This window comes from Xylaria bambusicola, assembly GCF_022495145.1.
Source record: "Xylaria bambusicola strain CBS 139988 unplaced genomic scaffold F5B22scaffold_16, whole genome shotgun sequence".
NCBI classification, from domain to species: Eukaryota; Fungi; Ascomycota; class Sordariomycetes; order Xylariales; family Xylariaceae; genus Xylaria; species Xylaria bambusicola.
The window spans coordinates 628,143-650,200 of NW_025953569.1; the positions used below are offsets into that span (position 1 = coordinate 628,143).

At 49.4% G+C, this 22,058-nt stretch overlaps 7 protein-coding genes across 7 annotated transcripts; 3 read left to right on the forward strand and 4 right to left on the reverse strand.

Moving 5' to 3' along the window:
• Positions 1-5,080: 5,080 nt before the first annotated feature.
• Positions 5,081-7,155, reverse strand: F5B22DRAFT_111893 (ssh-4). Its single transcript, XM_047968784.1, has 3 exons — positions 6,600-7,155; positions 6,205-6,510; positions 5,081-6,146 (listed from the first exon to the last, which is right to left on the reverse strand). Exons 1-3 carry the CDS (start codon positions 6,838-6,840, stop codon positions 5,230-5,232), a joined length of 1,464 nt encoding a protein of 487 aa, XP_047831732.1. The 5' UTR covers positions 6,841-7,155; the 3' UTR covers positions 5,081-5,229.
• Positions 7,156-9,518: 2,363 nt separating this feature from the next.
• F5B22DRAFT_111952 (complex proteins associated with Set1p component shg1-domain-containing protein) lies at positions 9,519-12,691 on the reverse strand. The gene is made up of 2 exons (XM_047968786.1): positions 12,288-12,691; positions 9,519-12,217 (listed from the first exon to the last, which is right to left on the reverse strand). The coding sequence occupies exons 1-2, from the start codon at positions 12,477-12,479 to the stop codon at positions 9,722-9,724; spliced, it is 2,688 nt and encodes an 895-aa protein (XP_047831733.1). The 5' UTR covers positions 12,480-12,691; the 3' UTR covers positions 9,519-9,721.
• Positions 12,692-13,104: 413 nt separating this feature from the next.
• On the forward strand, positions 13,105-13,463 carry F5B22DRAFT_645809 (uncharacterized protein; the record flags this gene model as incomplete). Its single annotated transcript, XM_047978642.1, has 2 exons — positions 13,105-13,138; positions 13,240-13,463. 2 exons carry the CDS (start codon positions 13,105-13,107, stop codon positions 13,461-13,463), a joined length of 258 nt encoding a protein of 85 aa, XP_047831734.1.
• A 31-nt stretch (positions 13,464-13,494) lies between these two features.
• On the reverse strand, positions 13,495-15,359 carry F5B22DRAFT_111950 (uncharacterized protein). Its single transcript, XM_047968785.1, has 2 exons — positions 14,678-15,359; positions 13,495-14,622 (listed from the first exon to the last, which is right to left on the reverse strand). Exons 1-2 carry the CDS (start codon positions 15,251-15,253, stop codon positions 13,804-13,806), a joined length of 1,395 nt encoding a protein of 464 aa, XP_047831735.1. The 5' UTR covers positions 15,254-15,359; the 3' UTR covers positions 13,495-13,803.
• Positions 15,360-16,317: 958 nt separating this feature from the next.
• F5B22DRAFT_603604 (Dak1 domain-containing protein) lies at positions 16,318-18,928 on the forward strand. The gene is made up of 3 exons (XM_047974757.1): positions 16,318-18,225; positions 18,278-18,375; positions 18,474-18,928. Exons 1-3 carry the CDS (start codon positions 16,950-16,952, stop codon positions 18,855-18,857), a joined length of 1,758 nt encoding a protein of 585 aa, XP_047831736.1. The 5' UTR covers positions 16,318-16,949; the 3' UTR covers positions 18,858-18,928.
• Positions 18,929-19,220: 292 nt separating this feature from the next.
• On the reverse strand, positions 19,221-19,840 carry F5B22DRAFT_635843 (small nuclear ribonucleoprotein Sm D2; the record flags this gene model as incomplete). Its single annotated transcript, XM_047977203.1, has 4 exons — positions 19,221-19,263; positions 19,375-19,632; positions 19,729-19,761; positions 19,821-19,840. The coding sequence occupies 4 exons, from the start codon at positions 19,838-19,840 to the stop codon at positions 19,221-19,223; spliced, it is 354 nt and encodes a 117-aa protein (XP_047831737.1).
• A 489-nt stretch (positions 19,841-20,329) lies between these two features.
• On the forward strand, positions 20,330-21,834 carry F5B22DRAFT_635844 (enoyl-CoA hydratase/isomerase; the record flags this gene model as incomplete). Its single annotated transcript, XM_047977204.1, has 2 exons — positions 20,330-20,377; positions 20,449-21,834. 2 exons carry the CDS (start codon positions 20,330-20,332, stop codon positions 21,832-21,834), a joined length of 1,434 nt encoding a protein of 477 aa, XP_047831738.1.
• Positions 21,835-22,058: the final 224 nt, after the last annotated feature.

Consider the following 22,058-nt stretch of genomic DNA (forward strand, 5'->3'; position numbering starts at 1 on the left):
ATTCATCACAGCAGGTGTCACAGCATTCTCTCTCCCCCTGCGCTTTTAGTCGTGACCACACTTCACGACTTGGGCAATCCGGGGACAACAGCCTCTGCGGCGAGGGTTCAAGACTACTGGACAGAGACTGGGCTAGCCTGCAAAGAGATAAACGCTCGTCGAACTCACAGCACTATTTGGGTAGCCCACATGATCTACAGCGCTAGACTACTGACTAAGTCTTGCAACCCTGTCTGAACCCTGGTTTCTAGAAGTTCGTTTGCGTCGCTAAAAAACAAGCAGTGTGCTACCAAATGCACGATGAAATGAGTGGTCCTCGTACCAGAGTTGCTCTCCTTCTGGGCGCAGACAAGAAAAAACGTGTCTGGTCCCGCACTCTGCCGCTGTCAATGCTCGAAGAGGTTGTCAAAGAGCATAAGGAGGCCAAGTGCCATTTTACTACGTGGGAAAAAGTGCCAGATATGTTACTACACCACAATTATGATTAATAAAAGCCGAGCTTGAATATGGAATTACAGAGCCCATAAAAGGGGGTCGGAATAAGTCCGGAGAAGGATCCCCAGGCGATTACAGGATTCACGCGGCAGCTGTTTAACATCTCCCACTCCAATCCGCCTGCACCCGAATGCCGAACACGAGGCTATACTAAGTAAGTCCAGCTCTGTCTTTGACGGCGAAGCAAGATCGCGGAAGACTGTGAAGGATCAAGAACACAGGCAAAGAAGGAAACAACATCTACACCACGAACACAGCTGAGACGCTATAGTCGTGTTGGATGAGATTGGTTCGATGAGATTGACGCTGAGTTACGTCACCCGGTGACCAGGACCCGAAAACGAAGGGCCCTTTGCCACTCCATTCCGATTCCTCACCGACTATTCATCGGCGTGCATGTGTATGTGTGTGCTAGGTGTGTCATCACGTCAGCAAACACAAAGCTCCTATGTGCTAGATGACGCCGCCTTCACTTCCCTTACCAGTAGCCACTGAAAGCGTTTTATATACATAGATCAATTATACGACCTGCTAAGGGATGGTTTGGGAGTGAGTGTTCCGCGCAACACACACTTGTCCGTGACGCACATATCTACATCGAATTTCAATTAATTCTATCTCAATTACCTACCGTGACACAGCCAGTACAGTAACATTGTCAAACTTTACATTAGAGCCCCCGGTCTTGGCACCTTGCTGACGGAGCGACTTCCCGGCTATATCTGCATGCGATCATGAATGGCGAAAAATCCAAGGTCCTCCATGTGGTGTTTAAAGAGAAAATTTTCCATAGTTGTGTCTACAAATAGGAGCGAGGGATCACGGGTTTGCCGAAGTGGCAAATACTTAGGTCGTACCGGTATGTATGATGATGCAGTGCGCGCAATGTAGCGTGAGTAGGTAGCATTACATGGTGACATGTGGGCAGTAGGGCGATTTTAGGCCACTGATGCTTACCGCGCTTCCACTAGACTTGTCGCCTTCGGGGCGGGAGAAAATGCATTGCATGTCTACCGCCGCAAAGAAGAGAGAGAGAAATCAACGCCGGGTTCGGCGTGTGTGTAGCATGTAGATGTGAGTGAGATGATGTGAGTGAGACGGGATAGTTCTCACGCTGCGATCAGCTATAATACCTGTCTTATATCTCGTGATGCGATGTGCGACGCCTTGCGCACCACTCACAGGCGTTGTGGGGTTATCGTGAGCATGTCAGCGTTGATCACGATGACTTCTAAGACCGGCAATGCGTCGCGACTTACCGATCTCAACAACTGTACCCTTTCATTCAAGATAGACGTGAAACTCAGTAGATCCACCTTCACTTGGTACTCTGGCGCAGTCAAGGCTTCTTCTCCCGAGTACAGAGCAGACCACAGAATTCAGATAGACTTAACGTCCATCATCTAAGCGATATCGCTACAGGGGTAATATTCTGTCGCTCCTTGTGTTCCACTTATACTCCAGCCTCTCGTGTTCGCGCGCTGATCGAGGCGGTTCAAAGGGCCTGCAGGTGGAGTAGGATGTCCCACATCAAGACCCATGAAAGACTACTGGGTTGACCTTCTCATAATCTTTTCATGATGTTAGATATCAGGAGACGACTTATCAGACGATCTTGAGATGCAGTAGCATTCGGATCTAGGCAGTTTCACTTGTTCACATGAGAGAGGGGCGATCAAGCATGGGTTGAAACACAATTGATACCCCAGATTTGAGTCATTGTTGAAGTAGAGCAAGTTTCAGTATTTAGTGTTAATTTTGAACTTATATATAACTAATTTGCTGTGGATCAGGATTGCAGTAAAAGATTGAGATGGGAGAGTTAGAGCTCCTAACATTATACCGCATCGAAACTCATTTGTAACTGTATCTTGTAGCAATATGAACATTTCCACTCTCCTGTAGTTGTGAGAAATCATTACCAGTAGTATACTGTACGCCAAGTCTAATTGCTTGTGCTATATCATCCGTTTTATGATGAAGCTCGGTGACAACTCACTGGGGATCCTTTCCTGAACGACATGATATATATCACATAAGTTCCAGTTGGTAGACGACTGCAAGCCGCTAGAGTGTTGGTTTCATAATGAAAACCACCAGGGGTCTATTGATGCTAGGGATCCTTCTTCAAGCTAACTCCCTCCATAGTCCAGTAGCTATTTATGAACATATACACGAGACAAACCTTATGTAATATACTCAAAGGATGATATCCTTCGTGCTCACAGTAGGCTATATGGTTATATAGCTTTCCAAGCTTTTCTTGAAAACAGATTTCATGAAATATTGGATCACCTAGACTAGATACTATCTAGGGAGTGCTTTTGCAGAGTTGCATCCAAAGAATGAGTTGTTTACGTATATTAGGAAACGAAGCAAATTTCTAGAGGAGTTCAAAGAGAAAATCAAGAAATTTTCTACCTACCTACCTACCTACTAGTAGTGAGTGACGTGCCAAAAACAGGATAGAGGTATACCGAGCTAGACTTTCCTCTGAATGAATGGTGACTTCCAATGCAGAAGAGTAACCTTCACACTTTCCCCAACTCCTATGGGTGGCGTCAAGAAGAGGTCCTTATGACATATCTATGTCATAGCAGTAGCATCAGGGTTGTTTGCAAGAAAGATTGCAACGGGGGGAGGTTGAAACTGACGCCCTTATGATAGCAATCCCAAATTTCCATCAATAGGCACTCAATCCTATCTCACGACGCTGTACGATAAAAAGATAAAAATGCAAAGAATAAAAATGTATGAATTAGAACACTACGAAGTAATGTAGCTTACAACCCAGGCCATTATTAAGATGCTATACAGCGTTAATTAAGCGCTCATTTCACACATGCCTCTGTACCAAGCTTGCTTGTCTCCCTTTTTCTCAACTCCATAGCAGGAGCGAGAAGGACGCAAAAAGGAATATGACAATCACTCTGCTAATACTCTAGAACCAACAATCGCTGGTATATCGACCCTCAGAGCAAATGTCTGAAGAAAAAGGTGGGAAATACTACAGACTTGTGAAACAAAAGTAACTACCACTTAACCCATCGGCCTCGCCACATAAGCTCACTATACCTTCTCTACTTTTCGAAGTAGATTTCTTCAGGGTAATCATCTCACCATCCGACGCCAAACAAGAGGCGGACTATTCCTCAGACTGGCGATTCAGTTACGATTCTGCTGAGAGCGATCAAAGACGGAATCTCACTACCTACTTTGAATAGGTAACCAGACAAAGAGGATTAAACGCCTACAGATCGCCGTTTTACATTATTAGTGCTATTCAGAGGAATACACCATATCGTCATCAATATATATCCAGCACCATGCTACAATTCAAGTATGTCCTTGAGAATGCAACTTCACCACGTCATTAGACATCGAATAATCCAAACCAAAGAAAAAAAATAAGAATAAAAATAAACGTAACTAAATGTTCTTCCCTCTACCTCCTTATCTACCTATCTACCTACAGCATATTAACGCCAGTCCAAACTTGATCATTCCGCCACCACCGCAACCGAATCTCCATTAAACATGTTGAAAGTATAGGTGGTAAAGGAGTCACTTCATATATACAGTAGGATTAAGGGGTATAAAAGGTCACGAAGGCACTATCGATATATATAAGGCGGTCTTTCCACTTTACTTAGATTAAATAGTTCAGTTAAATGTAACCCTTATATACCTTCCATTTCAGCAAGACACAACCCTCAATCTAAACCGATCAAGTCAATATCCAAACACAATGCCACAATTCCCAAATTCAAATTCCTAAGAGACATAAGAGGAGGGGAGGGGGGAAGAAACCTTCGGGTTCTTATCTCTCTTCAAACTACCTACCTACTCAACAACATCCTCCTCTCATCACCATCCAAAACCTCCTCATCTCGCCCTTTCTTCTTCCCCTTTCCACTTCCCATCTTCTACCCAACACAATATATTACCTACCTACCTCCCTCCCCACTTACTCAACTATAATAACTACTTACCCGCTTCAATCCCTCTCTCCAGCTTAAACCACATAGGTACTCAATCAATATGCAACAACACTCCCACATTTCAAATCAGGCAACATCTAATACATTCATTAATCACATTAATTATCACATTTAACATATTTACATCATGTAAGGACATAATTAAATAATCCCTACACTAGGTACCCAATATCTAATATCTACACCCCCTTAACCCCTTAATCCCTATCTTCGCACCAACCAAACCAACCCAACACAAAATACATCCCAATGCAATATCTATGTGGTGTGCTGTGCCATGCTGTACTAATATCTTTACATTAAACAACCCAGGCTTTTTTGTATGTATGCATGCATGCAATGAACGATGACAGACGAACAAGACTCGCCTAAAAAATAAACCATATAAAACCAGTAAAAAAAAAAAAGAGCGAACACCTAAAACGCCGTCTCTCATGGTTTCATAGAACGAATGGACGATGAATGGATGGATAGGATAGGACGAATGGCTACAATTCTCATCTTGCTAGCCGGGTATTTTTAACATGACAACAGGTTACGGGTTAATAATCCCCTCCGAATCGATTTGTGCAGTTTTTTTCTTAACTGGGAGGCTGGCAATTTTTCTTTATCCTCTCCTGAGACCCCAGATTATTTATTGAACAAAAGCCGCCTGCCCTGCCTTTGCCTCCGTCCTAGCGCCCGACAAACTCCAGTCCAAAGGGGGAAAAAAAGCCGGCCAGTTTAAAAAATCTCACTGACCACTCCTCCTTGGCATAGCACTGGTATCGCTTCGGCTTCTATCCCTACCAGCGCCTTGGCGCACAGCGTCGCTATAGCTGGGTATCGGGGGGTGTCGCGGACGAAAGGCGGCAGCGGAAGAAGCCCCACGACTCCGCGCTGGTGTCCTTATTAAAGGAGTAACGTCACTTTCAGAACCGCTGCCTGAGCCATCCTCATCGGAATGTTCAGGACTCGTATATTCGGGTGGTGGATGTGAGGCCTCATGCTGGGTTAGACCAGTAATATCGATTACATGTTCTCCGGGGGGCGCAAAGCCATGGCCAGCAGTACTTCCCTCACCTGCCTCATCCGTAGGAACCAGTTGTGCCAAGGAAATATCCGTAGGACTTCTCTGTGGTCCCGGACTGGTGGGTGGCAAAACCCGGTAGCTACCGCTGCGCGTTCGTGCGTGACCCAAATCCTGTAATGGACCTCGACTCGTATATGCCTGGTATGATTGCGAGTAGGAATGGGTTCGTGATGGCGATCCTGGAGTCTCGTCCTTCCTACGGCCGGACTCTAGTAGGATACTACCTTGTTCGCTTCCATACGGCGGTGGAGGCGCTAAACTGCCTGTCATCGGCGCGAGCCCCCATTTCTTTACATTGGCCTCGATAAAGACGAAGCCAGCCTGTCCAAAATTGACATGAACGAGGCATGGACCATTGGCGCCAACTGAAGGGAAGAAATTTTGTGCCTTTAAGCCGTGGACGACATCCTCCAACCGCCTACCATTACGAGTAAAAAAGATAGTACCAGTTCGAGGGCGGTATCCCACACCAATTACATCACCTTGGACTATGGGGGGGCCGTAAGGAGTGGGCATGAAGGGTTGATTAAATCTCCGCCCGCCTGTAGATGTGTAGGCAACAGAATATTTGTGGTATCCTAAACAAATCAGCATTAGCAGCTAGTAAGTCTAATGGGGAAGACATGGCGCATATACCTGGAAGCCTGAATAGCGGGTAAGGTTTCGTAGACATGCCTATACTTAATAACGTATTTTCGGGCTTTTCGTATATCTTCGCCTCCCAATAGTATACTTCGTTTTGTTTTGGCACAGGCAGATTGCTCATGACTGTACACTCGGAATCGAAGAACTCGATCTCGGTCCTGGCTTCAACAAAGCAGTTGGCAATCTCCAACTCCGGCTCAAACTCCCATGCTGACACGCCCTTCTCTTGAATAGCTAAATATTGAGATAATGAAATGTCCGTCTGGATCGAATCGGGTGGGTATCCTTGTATGTATACTGAAGGTAAGTTAGTTACGAGGCTAGTATGTAGTTGGAGGACCGATCTAGGATTGTCTGAACAGAGGAGGGATGCGACTTTTGCCAACCTTTTGCTCGTTGATACTCTGCTCTTTGCATCTCATCCATCGTCTCCAGGGCCTCGGCTTCCTCTCTCGCAAATGCCTGCTCATCGTCATATTCGCCAGGACGGCCGATGCGGTCAAGGAAGATGCGACCGGATGCGGTGTGACGGAAGAACCATATGACGAAGAATATGACGGCTACTATGACGGCAGAGCCAAAGGATGATAGCAATCCGATGACGATGCCATCTAGAGGAGTCGCCATGTTGGGCGTTTGCGATAGTTTGTGTGTTGATGAGTTGAAACAACCAAGCAGAAACACGGCTGGGACGGTTCCGTCACCGCTTCGCCACAATCATTCGGCCGCGGAGTTGTCGAGGAGAGGCACCCCGATGCTGCAGAGGAGGGAATGAAGAAAAGAAACGACGGTTGACAATATACAGAGATTCGAGGCGTTAATTTGAAGGTCGGCGTAGGCGTGTTGGGGATACGAGGAGATGGTTGGCGGGTTAGGCGGGATGTAGGACGATTGCGGGTGTTGTGGTCGCCGTAAACGTCGTGGTGGGTGAGTGGTGCTCGTGGTGTGGTCGCACACTCAATCGCCCGCGCAAGCGTGGAATGTGGCGGCGATAAGGCGAGTCGAGACACTGGATACGCTACCGTCGGGGGTGCAAGGTAAGGGCGGGTTCGCGGAACGCACGGGGTCCAAGGGGATCCAAGGAAATAGCGAAGATAGAAGATGGCGGGAATCAGAAGATGTTATTGTAGACAGAGAAGAGATAGAGAAGAGACAGAGAAAGCAAGCCAATGGGCAGAGAAAGAAAGGAAGCGAATGATATGGCTGCCTGCGTATGAATCAAACGAAGTTTGGTTTAAGGTTGGAGATGAGGAAAATGCTATCTACATAAGGTAGAGGATAATGTGTTGAATAGCAAGCCAGCTTGGAGAAGCGAGAAGCGATAAAGAATAATGGGACTAATGGGACTAATGGAGAAGAAGGAAAGGGTATCTAGTAACAGTCCGACTGATCTACACCAGCAGGTAGATGGTCTGTCTGTCTGTGTCTGTCTATGGTGATGAATGATCCCAAGTGGTCTGGTAGACTTGACTTGTGATACAACCGAGAGGATTGGGGAAATGGGGGGGGGATGATGATGGGATGGCATGAGCCAGTCACCGAGGAAGTGAAGTACACTATGGTATGCCGTCAGGTACCAGCGTCAATGGGTAGCCGGCAGCGTAGTAAGTAAGTACCTACAGTAAGTGGCATTGGAGAGGAGGAGGCGGTGGAGGCGTGTCTGTTCGCCGCTTGTCTTGTCAGTTGTGTTCCAGATCCCCTGCACACCCGACTACAAATACAGTGCGATGATGTCGACTACATCATCTCGACATACCAGCTCTGTGCTAAGAAAAGGTACACAATATCGGATGACACACGGTGTATGCTAGGTACCTAGGGTGGTGTGCCTCCTGACGATTTGTTCGGGGTCAAACGGCGCCATTGCCCAGACCCGTTACGACTCTTCCCGCCCGCTCACTGCTTCGTCGGGTCGGCTAGGGCGGGCGAGTCCTCTTCAGCATCTTCAGCAGGTACTCTCCGTTACCATGTCAGCAGAGATCTCTAGCATATCCCTAACAGGAGTAACTCGAGTAACTGACTTCACGATGCAATGCTTCTGCATGTAAAATGTACACAGGAGTGCCTGGATCTGCCTAGACCAACAGGTACAACCGACACTATCTGGGGCTACTGGCCGCAGATCTTCCTCTTTCGGCCAGGTGGTGACGTGTATTGTGTGATTCGTGTTGTGTTTGGGCCATCGACTTGCTGCTGTAGAACATGACTTGGACTTTTAAGAGCCATGGTACTGTACCTGAGCGATTACGAGACTCTTTTTGTAAGACAAGACAAGACAACTAAGTCTACACTACCTAACATCCTACGGCCAAATATACCTAATAAACCACTGAAAACCACATATCTACAGTCGCCTTTTCCCATTACCATCAGCTCGCTCAGGCCGTTTTGTTTTAATTAAATCCAGGACTCAGGTACACACACACACACACCCAAACACTGCATACTTCAAGTACCGTAGGTAGGTAATCAAGAACCAGCTGCATAAAATGCGACCCTTGAAGAAGAAGAAAAAAACATCTGAACGCCATCATTGGACACCACTACTTACTATCCACAATTTCACTATCGGCGCGTACGCTATCTCCCATACCAGGTAGGTAGGAAGGTACCTGTTTCATCAACCCGACGCATTGCACTCAACAAGTTTCAGGCTACCATATCAGGTTACCTACAACCAGCGCCCGAGGCCTCTCAGCTAACAAAACAGCTCACATCATTCGTCGGTATCCTTCGTTTCTAGCTACCTTCAACGTCTTTCATGTTTAATAATAGACCTGATCCGACAGCTTTGGATGGGATAGGGGGAAACCCAAATTATTTCGGTAATTCAGTCCGGCCCGGGTTTTCGGTTCCCCCACAACAGCATCAACATCAATGCAACAGCACTCGAAATCTGGATCCAGTCGCTGTCTATCCACGTGTACTTAGCACTATGGAGGTAAAGCAGTGGGTCTCTGTGAACCATCTGCATTACTTGAGTAGGAAATACTCCTATTGTGCTCCAAGATGAACAAATAGAGCAATCCAAGTCAACCATGGTAGCTACGAAACTGATGTTTCCAAACTACCTACCTACCTAGGTTACAAAGTCTCCAGGTAGGTTCTAGTCCGTACTGTATATCAAGTTGCCAATCTGGCAATACATATAAGGAGTATCTGATAGGGTATATTGGATAAGTATTTTGTTGTGAACTAATTATGCTGTTGCTTTTATCGGCAACTAAGCTGGCGGCACCCGATGTGATACACCCTGAGATACATAAGATATTCTCGGTCCTTTCCTGGTGCGCATGAAGAACAGACAGCCTTGAACCCTCAATATGAACTCCATTTCTCGGCTTGTGTGTCTGAACTAAGTTGAAGCAGAAATATGTGGCTCCTCGCCCGCCGCCTAGGCCTGTTGATTTTACATAGCTGTACATTTCTTATGAAAAGGTCATAATCATCATGTGTCAACACGTCAAGTGTTCCATTGAGCTCATAAAGCCAAAATGAGGGGGGAGAATCAGGGGCTACGACTACGTCTGCGCTTATCCCGGTGGGAGGCGCTTCGTTCGCGTCGGCTACGCCTATCCCGGTCGTGCTCTCTGTCGCGATCTCTCTCCTTGTTGCGGTCCCGGTCCCGGTCCCTATCCCTATCTCTGTCCCTCTCCCTCTCCCTATCGCCATCGCGATATCTATCCCGGGAACGAGAACGGGCCCTATCGCGATCCCGGCTTCGGTTTCTGTCCCTGCTTCGTTCGCGGTCACGTTCGCGACGTCGACTGCGGCTTCTGCTTCGACTTCGACGCCGTTCACGTCGGCTGTCACGATCCCGGTCCCGGTCTCTTTCGTGGTCCCTGTCCCGCCGCTCCTCTCTATTTCGTTCCGGATATTTGTCGCCCCGCTTGTCAGGCTCCCGATCACGGTCACGGTCTCGGTCCCGGTCACGCTCTCTATCCCTTTCCCTGTCTCTGTCTCTGTCACGATCCCGGTTTCGATCACGCTCTCTGTCATGATCTCGATCCCGTTCTCCGGGCCGGTAGCGATCAATCTCATCAGGAACACGCGATCTTTTTATTTCAGGAGAGCGGTCTCCAGTGCTCCGCCTATCATCTAGACCGGGAATGGGAAGACCCTTTTCACGAGCTTCTTTTTGCGCCTTCAAATAAGCCTTCGCTTCTTGCTCACGCCTCTTGATTTCGCTCTGCTTCCATGTCTCGGCGTCGTTCAAGGCAGGTCCTTTGGATGTAGTTGGTCTGGACGGGGAACGGCTCCTACGGTCATGCTCACGTTCGCGATCGCGATCCCTGCGATCTTTCTCTCGTTCTTTGGTCAGGTCACGGTCTCGGTCTCCTTTCCGCTCCTTCTCTCGCTCACTTGTGCGATCTTTGTCTTTGTCCCCATCCCGACTACGTGCACGCCGAGCAGATCGGCTTCGCTCCCGCCGGCTTGATGTTAGCTTTGAGCGGCTCCTATCCCGTCTTTCCGTGCGATCCCGTGGTGATCGGGAGCGGTCGCGCTGACTAGTGCGAACCCTTGAGGTGTTGCGAGCCCGTTTTTCGTGATCGTCTCTGGCACGGGAACGACTCCGTTCTCTACGCTCCGGTCTGTAACGATCTAGCGAGCGGCTGCGATCCCTCCGTTCGGGTCGTGTTTCAGAGCGGTTTCTAGCATCCCTATCTCGTTGTCGTGACCGGCTTCGATAACGATCTCCGGGCCTGTAAGTATCCTTCTCAGGCGTTCTGTCTCTTACACGAACTCTTGACCTGCTTCGTTCTCTACGATCAGTTCGATGGGGAGATCTGCTCCTTTCCCGTCTATCAACTTTGCCACGTGAGTGACTACGTTCTCGAGCGCGTTCACGATGTCTGCGGTCATCTGCCGCACCACGGGATTGATCCCGATGGTTTCTTGATGGTGCCGGGCTAGGTTTGCGTACGTCTTTCAGCTTCGAATCTTTATGATCTTTAGACCTTGTGATTTCTTTAGGTTCTGAAGAACTCTTCGACTCCTTAGAATTCGAAACTTTCGTTTCCTTAGTACTTTTAACATCTTTTGTAATTGAATCTCTGGATTCCGTCTTTGCTAAGTCCGGCACCTTCTTTGCATCCGATGTCTTCGCAGAGTCACGGCGTATAGGCTGTATAGCAGAGGCGGGCTTTGTTCTACGAGGGGGTGGCGCCAGGGCTTGGTCAATCTCCATTTCGAGCGGTTTAGAGTTGTCCTTGTTGCTCTCGCGTAGCAGATCTGCAAGTGCTTCTTGTTCAAGTTTTTCAAGATCCTCCTTAGTAAGCTGCTTCTTGATCTCCTCTGTCTTACCTCGATCGCGCTCCTCTCGGGGAGACCGCTCACGTCGACGCCGTTCACGGCTATCGTGTCGCCGGCTTCTGTCATTATCCCTGTCTCGGTGATGCGACCTTGATCTAGTCCTCGACCTGCGTCGAGTGTCTCGATCGAGTTCACGATCACGTTCCCTAGCTCGGCGCCGTTCTTCACGCTCTTTCTCCCTATCACGCTGGCGCTCCTCTTCTTTCTTTTCTCTTTCTCGCCGACGGGCATCACGTTCTTCCTTGCGTTTCGCTTCAGCCGCCTCAATCTCACGTTCTCGCTCCCGTTCTCGCTTCTTCCTCTCTTCGCGCTCAATCTTCAGCTTTTCCTCTTGTATCTGCTTCTCTTTCAAGCGAATCTCCTGGCGAAGCTGTTCGCGGGCGACTAATTTCGCCGTCGATTCCGCGGCGTATTCCTCATCCGTCTTAGCACCACGTATTCGTTCCTCTTCTGCTTTTTCGGCACCAATTTCAGCCTGCCGCAGCTCGCGCATACGAGCCTCTATGGCCGTCACATCGATGAGTTTATCGAGAACAGCTTCGGCTTTCTGGTAGACTCCTGAGCGGTCGAGAGCGCCGTCAATCAAAGCAGCAGCTTTGCGACGTTCGAGGGTAAGAAGCTGGCCTGGGTTGCGTTCGACTTCCTGTTCGGCCACTTCGAGAATAGACTTTGTGACTTGTGCTTCGTAGTCCTAATGACAAGAACTATTAGATGCTTGCTTTGTAGTACGCGGCGCAAAACTGGTGACGCGATCGGCTTACACTCTGTTCAAACTTCTCCCAGACTTGTTTGCGAATGGCATCGTATCCACCTTTTTTCTTGAAGCTATGGGCTAAGCCTTCAATCGCCGACCGTGTAGCAGACGGCAAGGGAAGGTCCGAGGCTTTGAATTTCTTCGGCTGAAGAGGCGTGATCCCATTTAATGGGGCGGGTGTTTGCTCTGTGGACGCCATGGTGGCGACGAGCGCGAAGACGCCCGATGGCCTCAGTCAGAATGATGCGTCAGTTCAGGATTGATAGAAGTGCAGCAAAGCTGCGCTGAATCTTCAACTTCCGCCGTTTAAATATCCATGATCATGATCCTGTATCTATATCGCGGACGAGTTGGTGAGGAATGTAGATAGGAGAAAGTAGAAGAAGGCGCCTCGAGAAATTGAAATTAGGTAAGTCTCCCTCCTGCTTAGGTAGCAGGGATCTCTCTCATCTAGCATCCAGTCCCCAGCTAGGGATCTACCTACATAGGGAGGTTAGGTACCTATCAGCTCTAGCTGTTAGGCATGCATTAGGCAGGTACCTAACCTGGAATTCAAAGCAGCTTTCAAGATGGCCTGTGCGTAACCAAGCACCACTGCCTGCCATTTGCTGAGCCTTCCATCTATGCAATCCACTCACTGCGTCGTCCTCAAGTCCCGAGCCTCAGATCCAGCCCATATTCAATCATCGCTACAGCCATCCGCCGCCCCAACCACCCACACCACAGCCTACCACAGATCGAGAGGGCACCGACGACCAATTCGCGACGAAACGCATAGCAAAACGGTCGGCCACCGAGGCGAATATTCCATCCAGTCCCTCACAATGGTGCACAGAGTCCTCTTCTGGGGCGGCTTCGGTATGACAAGCACAAGCTCCCCGGGCCCTCGCAAACCACCCCATTGATAGCTACGACTTATTCCGTTGAATTTGCGGCATGTGGCTAACCACCATTCTCAGGCGTTGCCGTCCGCGTTTGGCAGCTCGGCCTCGAAATGCGACCTTTCTTCAACAGGGGCTCATTATGGGCCTACCCAGTTTTCGCGGGTGTTGGTGCGAGCTTCGGATACTGGCTACAGGGCGTCGATGAGCGACAGACAGCAGTCTTGGAGGAGCGCAAGAAAATCATCCTGGAGAAACGGGCAAGGAAAGCCGCCCGTGATGCCGAAGCCGGAACCGTATAATGAGTCGACAGCTCTCCTTCAACGTCAATTGTACATAAGATAGAGGGGTATTGAGGTATCACAGCTACAAAGCCGACAGCATCGACCAATTTCACTTGCAAATCACCGCATTTTCGATTCTAAAAGGACAATCATCTTCATATCAACGTCGCATTTCGCTGTTATCTTTTGTGTACCCCCTGTCCCCAATTTTGCTACATCTGCCGGTGAGATGGTGCGCCGCATAAACTATTGTATGCAAACCCGTCTTTCCCCTAGATTACGCACGAATCACAGACGCTATTTAAAATCCGAAATGCATAGATGCTGCTCACTACTCCTAATCTCTAAGCCCCATCTTCTAGTTGGAGTCCTCGAGTTTCCGCAGCAGGTATGAGACCGAGGTGGGCTGAGCGCTTGATATCTCGGTGACCACAATCGATAGATAATCACTGGGAGTGGTATCATATAGTAATCTGAACGATTTGCCAGAGCAATAGTCCGGGTGAATCTCGTTGAATGTGAGAGAGTCTGTCGAGACCCTTTCGGTGATATTAATGGTCTCGCAAAGCGTGTAGACCTGCTTCCCATGATCCTTGGCGGCTATGGCAACATCGCAAGTTCCGGCACGACCATATAAAGCTCCATTACTGAACATTCCGTCGGCACCGAGTAGCACTACATTAGCAAGCTCCGCATGGGACTGAAGTGCGCCGAAATCGCCGCTGTAGGTCACTCGGACTCCCTTTTCAATCAAATTCTTTGCCAAAATTTGGCCTTTTTGTTCCCACGGGTCGTCAATGATGATGACATCGAATTTTTTACCCTTTGAGTGGGCAAGAAGCAGCGATGCCTCAACAAGCGAATTCCGGCCATAGACCAAAACCACGCTTTTGTCCTGAACGCAATCGGCAGCCTTTTCGGTAATTACGACGTCTGCAAACTTGATGCGCTCTTGTATGAACGCATCTATGCTCGAGCAGAGTAGTTTTTTGGCCTCGGAATCCGGAACATCTGGGTCGATCTTACTGACTTGCAATTTTAACCAGCGGATGGCATTTCCCATAGAAAAACACATCGGGCGGCAAGCGCTCAGATACTCGATCTGCGGGTTCAATACATGAGGTGTAAGATGCCGGGCGAGCGTATTGCCGGGTGGCGTGGTGTACGACTCAATCACCTAGCAAGGTTGTCAGCGACAAACTCAGTATACCAGCTACCTGAACGAATCCTACCTTCTTGAAAGCCAGTAGTGTAGCTTCCAATCTAGCAATGCTCTCATCAATGCCAAAGATGGCCATCTTTTGGCCAATGGCCAAAACGGTGGGGTGTACATCCTTGTCAGCCTGTGTGATTGGTAACCTCTTGGCCATAGAAAGGTGACTGAAACACTCTGGTATCACACTCTCTGGTTTAGGGGGAGGGGCTGATATGGATCCCTTCGATCCGGCAGCTTTCCCAGTCGCGCCCGAGTCGGTGGGCCGACCGCCGTCTGATTTGCCCTTTGCCTTATTCCCCTTCGGCTCCGTCACCTGAGGGCCTGACTGCCCAGCCGATGTAGGCGCTGGTCCACCGCCCGGGGTTGCATCTCGAGTAGCTTTCACCTGTGCCCGTCGTGCTTGTTTCTCTGCTTTTGCCTTTGCCTTCAGTTCGGCGTTAGAGAGCTTGGGTGCCGCGGGCGCAGCTGCCTTTTCGGCTTGAGCCTGCGGCTCGCCGTTTGTAGGAGCTGTTGTGGGTGCTGGTGTATTTTGGACCTTCTCCGTGTTCTTAGGTTTCACCTCCGCGGGAGGTTCATTAGGGGCGGTTGACATGCTCGATCTACGAGCCTTGGGGACTACGCGATGAGGAGGGATGCCGCGCTGGAGTAGTTTATTCGAGATGAGTAGGGATGCCGATGGCGGGGAATTAGTCGCAGGGCACGGTGGTCCAAATTAGGCGCACAGAGTATATATCGGCAAATGAATTAGCGTCGTGCAATCGCGACCAGTGTTCATCAAGATTCGAACATCAGACTAAAAATATTTCATCGAAAGTTCATGCCCAGCCAGAATGAAAAGTACCACTTCACAGAAAGCTGAGTCACTCGTCGCAAGCAAAATCCCAAATCCCACCCGATTGAGTTTCTGATAATCGAACGTGGGGCAAGGTATCGGGAGTACAGCCGCCAAGCCACAGCGGGTACCAGGAGGTACCACCCATCTTGGCATTTCCGCTCAAGCCACAGATAAACCACAGCACCCCACGTCGCATCCGATCGTATCCCCCACTTACATGACCCCCAAAGCCCCTCCATGGCCCCTCCAATGCCTGCAGATAGACCATTGTCTTCGCAAATGCCCAAACATCAACCCGCCGTATATTGTCATAGAGTTTTCACTCATATTGCTTCCTGTTCTAGATGGGCTCTTTCGAATGGTCTTTGCGTGCAGAAATTAAGAGTACGGCAATTCAACCGAAAATTATCTCTCTGAAATAAATGAAGGGGGGCGATCATATAACAGTTTATGATGTTGATAAGGGGAATGATAAATAGAGCGTGTCAACTCGTGATAAATATAGAAATGAGCTAGCTACGTTATACATTGCAATTTCTTCATTCTCCTCTGGTTACTATTCAACTCAGGGATCGATCTCTTATGGATTTTACTGAAGAGTAAGTTGTTATCTTATACCATGTAAAAGGTATAAAGCTATTGAATATACGCGTAGAACTTCTAGTGCTCGTCAAAAGGATAAGGGCGACTGTTAGGACATGTAAACTCTTATATGTTAGTTAAAAAGCCAAAGAAATTTCCATGTAGCTAAGGTAATCAACAAGGGAAGCTCATTAGGTCATCTCAATAGGCCTTGTACAACTCGATGACAGTATAAAAAGTGATGATTCCCGAGTTTGGTTTCGCGAACAAGGGGCATAGCAATTTCAAAAGTCCACTATGATATATATGAAATGACAATAGCGCACAATTTAGACTCGAAGCTTCAAAGGCAGCTCACACCTATCACGGAGCCGTTTCATGGTCTATTTCCCCATGGGCAGCACATAGCGCAATTACTCACCACCTACTTCGGTTGACTACAGGGTCGATCCCACCGACAAAGCTGGAGTAATATGGGGTAAAGACCAGCAAATATGGGGCGGTGCCTCATACTTCTTCACAGAATAAAACCATTCTCATCACATGAGACCGTGTAACCAGGCCAAGGCTCGCTCTAGCGTGAATATGGGCTAGAAGACTACCTACGGACTTACTATGAGGCGTCTTAGGATAAACAAATCCGTGCTTCCGATTCGGCCAACCCCACCCCAAAACTCCCAGTCAGGCTGGCTACCATTGTGATATTTGGGGGTCCAGGTGTGACTAAATTGCTGTGATTGAGATGGACCCAAAACATTTAAACGTATTCGTGCTTGCGAGTACACGAACAAGTTCCAACCCAGTTTGCAGCAGTGGCTATTAAACAAATTCACGAACAGGCCGGGTGATTGAGCTCCCCGCAACTTACACCATGTCGGCCAAACACTTCATCAACGATGCCACTCACCTGGTAGATACTGCCCTGGAGAGCCTCACCATAACAAATCCCTCCGTAGGCCTAGACGCCGCAAATAAGATCGTCTACCGTAGACCCGGCTATGGCCCGTCGCAAGTCTCTATCATCAGTGGCGGTGGTAGTGGCCACGAACCCAGCTTCGGCGCTTTCGTTGGTCAGGGCCTGCTCTCCGCCGGCGTGGCTGGCACCATATTCGCCTCGCCCAGCGCCGAGCAGGTGCGCAAAGCCATAATGTCGCGCGTCGACACCGAGAAGGGTGTTCTAGTCACAGTCATGAACTACACGGGCGACGTGCTCAACTTCGGCATGGCCGTGGAGAAGGCGAAGGCCACTGGCCTGAAGGTTGAAATGCTTGTAGTCGGCGACGACGTGGGCGTTGGTCGGGAGAAGGGTGGTAAAGTCGGCCGACGAGGCATTGCTGGAACAGTGCTCGTCCACAAGATCTCCGGTGCCTTGGCTGCTCGAGGAGTGCCCCTGGACCAAGTATACAAGGTCGCCAAGCTCACAGCGGACAATTTGATCAGCATCGGAGCCAGCCTCGACCACGTCCACGTCCCTGGCAGAGCGCCTCTCGACCCTAACGAGGAGGGAAGCTTAAGCCCCGATGAAGTCGAGGTCGGCATGGGCATTCACAACGAGGCCGGGTCCGAAAGGGCCAAGGTTTCGCTTCCCGAGCTAGTGAAGACGATGTTGACTATGCTCCTCGACAAGAACGATAAAGACCGCGCTTTCGTGAACGTCAACTCGAACGAGGTAGTGCTATTAGTGAACAACTTGGGCGGTGTCAGCGTTCTTGAGCTCGGCGGCATTACCACCGAGGTCGTCAAGCAACTAGGAGGTTGGGGCATCCGCCCCGTTAGAATACTCAGCGGCACTTACATGACAAGTCTAAACGGACCTGGTTTCAGCATATCTCTGCTGAACGTCGTGAACACGGACATTGGCGGCCCGAGCATGATCGAGCTCCTCGACGATCCTACTGAAGCTACCGGGTGGGCATCACCTATCTCGAAGAACACCTGGGAGGCGAAGAACACAAATACACGAGAGGACGATGCCTCGTCTGACCAGAGCGTTAAGCCCAGTGGTCTCAAGATAGACAGTGCAGCATTTAAGGATGCTTTGACATGGGGTCTTGAAGCATTGATTGAAGTCGAGCCCGAGGTCACCAGATTCGATACAGTCGTCGGAGACGGAGACTGCGGTATTGGTCTGAAGAGAGGAGCCGAAGGTATGAGTACACTTATCTATCGCGGATTAAGCCGCATGCTGACGGAGACTAGCGGTCTTAAAACACTTAAAAGGAACACGGACTACAGGCGATGTCGTAGTCGACGTCGCAAATATTGTACCCGTGATAGAAAACTCTATGGACGGCACAGTAAGTAAACCACCTCTTAATCTCCCCTTATCCCTCATCTCCTCCTCGAGCAGCAAATCAACACTAGCTATCCAGAGCCTAACTTTGCAATTCGCTAGTCCGGAGCGCTATTCGCCATATTCCTGAATGCGCTCGTTCACTCTCTCCGCAATCTGCCCGCCGGAGAGGCCACCTCAAAGCTTTGGTCACAAGCTCTTAAAGAAAGCTGTGAGGCTCTATCAAGATACACCCCAGCTAGGCCAGGCGACCGGACGATCGTGGATGCACTGTATCCCTTCGTCGAGACTCTCGGCCAGTCCGGTGATATCAAGGAAGCAGCTAGGGCCTCGATGAAGGCCGCCGAGGGAACAAAGGGAATGCCAGCAAGCCTTGGTAGAGCTGTGTACGTAGGTGGCTCTGGTTTCGAGAGCGTCCCGGATCCTGGGGCATTTGGCCTAGCCAGCTTTTTCTTGGGTCTCTCTGGGCTGTATAAGTCCTTTTGAGGAGAGGGAAGGCGTCACTGTGAAAATAAGTCAATGTAGTCATGAGCACTATGCATATCATTCCGAACATAATAAAAGCTAGTAATGTCTCTTAATTTATGTCTTGACTCGTGGTATCTTTTCCTGACGCCGATGTGAAGTCCATCAATGTGAGAAGCTGACATTATTATCAGCTTCGTAAAACGGCCTTTTCTTCCTTCCAATCTATGCAAGCAGACCCTGAGCATGAAAGGTATTGATAGCAGTTCATCGGGATGTTTGTCGCATAATTTTAACGACCTAGTATCCACTTAGAGCAGGAAAAGTGCCCCCTAGATACGATGTAATGTGTTTGTCAAATCCCCCAAATCCCCATTCCCGACATTAGCTGAGTAGTACAATAATAACCGAATCACCTCTCAGGAACCTACAACGACGGATATCGTTAGCAATCTAGAAAACACAGGAAGAAGCCACGGGCTTCTTAAGATTTGTGGATGACGCGAGTGGTGAGCGTGAAACCAGAATAACAACATACATCTTGCTAACAAAACGATCCTTGTTTACGGGACGACCTTTCTTGCCATTTGCGAGGCGAGGGGTCTCGGTCCACATCTCTTTGACGTTCTCAAGCACCATATTGCAGTGGCGATCGAATGCTTTCACGCGCGCCAGAAGCTTGCGATTGTTGCGGATGGAGATCAACACTTGTGTGTGGCTGCGCACGGCGGTCTGGAGGATGGATAAGGGACCGGAGCCGAACTCGTACTCTTCCAACAATTGGACCTCGTATTCTCTATTGAATCAGTTTAGTCAGTTGATTTGTCGCGAGCAGTCGCGTGAGTCGAGTCGGAAGTGACCGTTGGGTATGTGATTAAAGTAGGCGACGTACGTTAACTCGTTCCTCGGCTTCGTGAGAAGCTCCCTGCGAACATTGTGTTAGTCGTTCTCTCGCCAACGGAAAGTAATTGACCGATCACTTACTGGACCTTTGCGTCCGCCATGGTGTAAGATATATTTGTATTGTGTATGGTAGTAGTGGGTTGCAGAAGACGGGAATTCCGAGCTGAGCAAGGCTGCAATCGAAATGTTGCAGGGCGACCTTGATTGATAGATTGAAGAATGAATGGGTCCAACATGCCCCAGGCCCTGTGTAGGTACTTAGGTACCTCCATAACCTGGACGGTGGTGGGTCATCATAGACCCAAGCTCCAGAATTCAAGGGCGAAGCTTAGCTTCGCAACCAGTAGCGCCGTTCCGCCGTCTACAGGGCTCCACCTATCTACCCTGCGATATCCTCGATGCAAAACCATTTAACACGGAAAACCAGTCCCCATTCCCGCATACCACCCGATGCGCAATCGCTGTTTCTATGCGCATTGAGGTGAGAGGATAGTCGCACTCTGGATATCTAGATGTCGTTCCGATTGTTAGTCAGGCGCGGTGGCTCAGCAGCCTTTGCTGCATCCCCGTTTCGTAGAGGCAACCTTAACATGCCTCTCAGAGCAAAGATCCTGGATTCGGCCATAGGAACTCGAGCGGTACGGCCACCAATATAGTCGCTTTACTATGCACTCTAATTGAGCATCTACTTATCGAATCTCTTGCACAGATGTCTACAAGCCCGGTCAACGAGACATTCAAAGAGCTTCCCGGTGACGACCCTCAAGATGTCGTCTTCAGCAGTCTTTACGGTTTACGGACCATTGAACTTAACCGGCCCGCGAAATTGAACGCCCTCGATGCCTCTATGATACGGAAGATCCTGTCCCGCATGGTTGCGTGGGAAAAGTCGGATATGGCCAACGTCATCGTCATGAAAGGTGCTGGCGACAAGGCTCTCTGCGCTGGTGGTGATGTTGCAACTCTTGCACAGCAGAATATGCAGGGGCCTGGCGGCCAGAAAGCATCCGTCGATTATTTCGCCCTGGAATATAAGCTGAACCATTACATTGCGACATACGAGAAGCCGTATATTGCTTTCATGGATGGCATCACCATGGGTGGAGGTGTAGGACTAAGCATACATGCGCCCTTCCGAATCGCCACGGAAAGGACCGTATTCTCCATGCCTGAGACAACTATCGGCTTCTTTCCCGATGTCGGGGCGTCTTTCTTTTTACCCCGAATGAACGGAGCTATAGGAACCTACCTGGCACTGACAAGCGAGCGGTTGACGGGGGCTAACGCCTTCTACTCGGGCGTCGCCACCCACTACTTACATTCGACGAGTTTGCCAAACCTAGAATCTCGTCTAGCTGAACTACGGTTCAAAGACTACGACAGCATGCAGAAGCGGTTAGGTATCATTGAGATGACTATCGAGGAGTACGCGACGGGTTTGCCAGCAAAAGAACCCATACTTCTCGGCGGCGAACTTCGGCGAGCCGTTGATCGTTGCTTCAGCAAGAACACTGTGGCTGAGGTGATAAATGCGTTGAAGGAGGAACAAGGCCCGACCAAAGCATGGGCGGAGAAAACTCTGGACACCTTGCACCAGCGATCCCCCACAGCAGTACATGTAGCCCTCAAGCAAATGCAAGTGGGGCGTACTTGGCCCATCGCAGAGACTTTCCAGAGGGAGCATCAGATCGCTGCTAAATTCATGCAGCATCCCGATTTTGTTGAGGGTGTGTCGGCTCAGCTTATCTCAAAGGAGCGACCGCGACCGACACCTAAATGGCAGCCCGCCAGTTTGGAAGCTGTGCAACCGGGAGACGAAATCGAAGCCCCATTCTTTCAGGTGGCCGACGATCTGCCCAGGCTGAAGCTTCTGACGGATCGCAACTTTAAGGAGTATCCGTATGAGACTCTAGGTGTGCCCTCAGAGAAAGAGGTCGAGGAGGTTGTGCGCGAGGGCACGAAGACGCGTCGGGAGGTGCTGAGAGACTTCGTTGCCAGGAAAAACGGAAGACAAGGCATCAGCACAATTGTAGAGGAGATCTTGGCTCGGAAGACTACAAGAGCTGAAGACGGCAAGGCTATATGGGTTGACTAGGAGTAAAATAATTATCATACGATAGCATGTCACATATATTGTAAAATAAGATTTTGTACGCCGTGGTTGCCATATACCATACCCAGCTTGCTTGCTGTTTATAAAAACAATGAACAAAGGGCGGCTATGTCCGGTAAGGGATGCGATCGGTTGTCAGACAGCCAACAGCCAACCGCCAGTCAGCTTGCTCATGTGCGTGTGTGTAAACATGGACTTAGTATAGG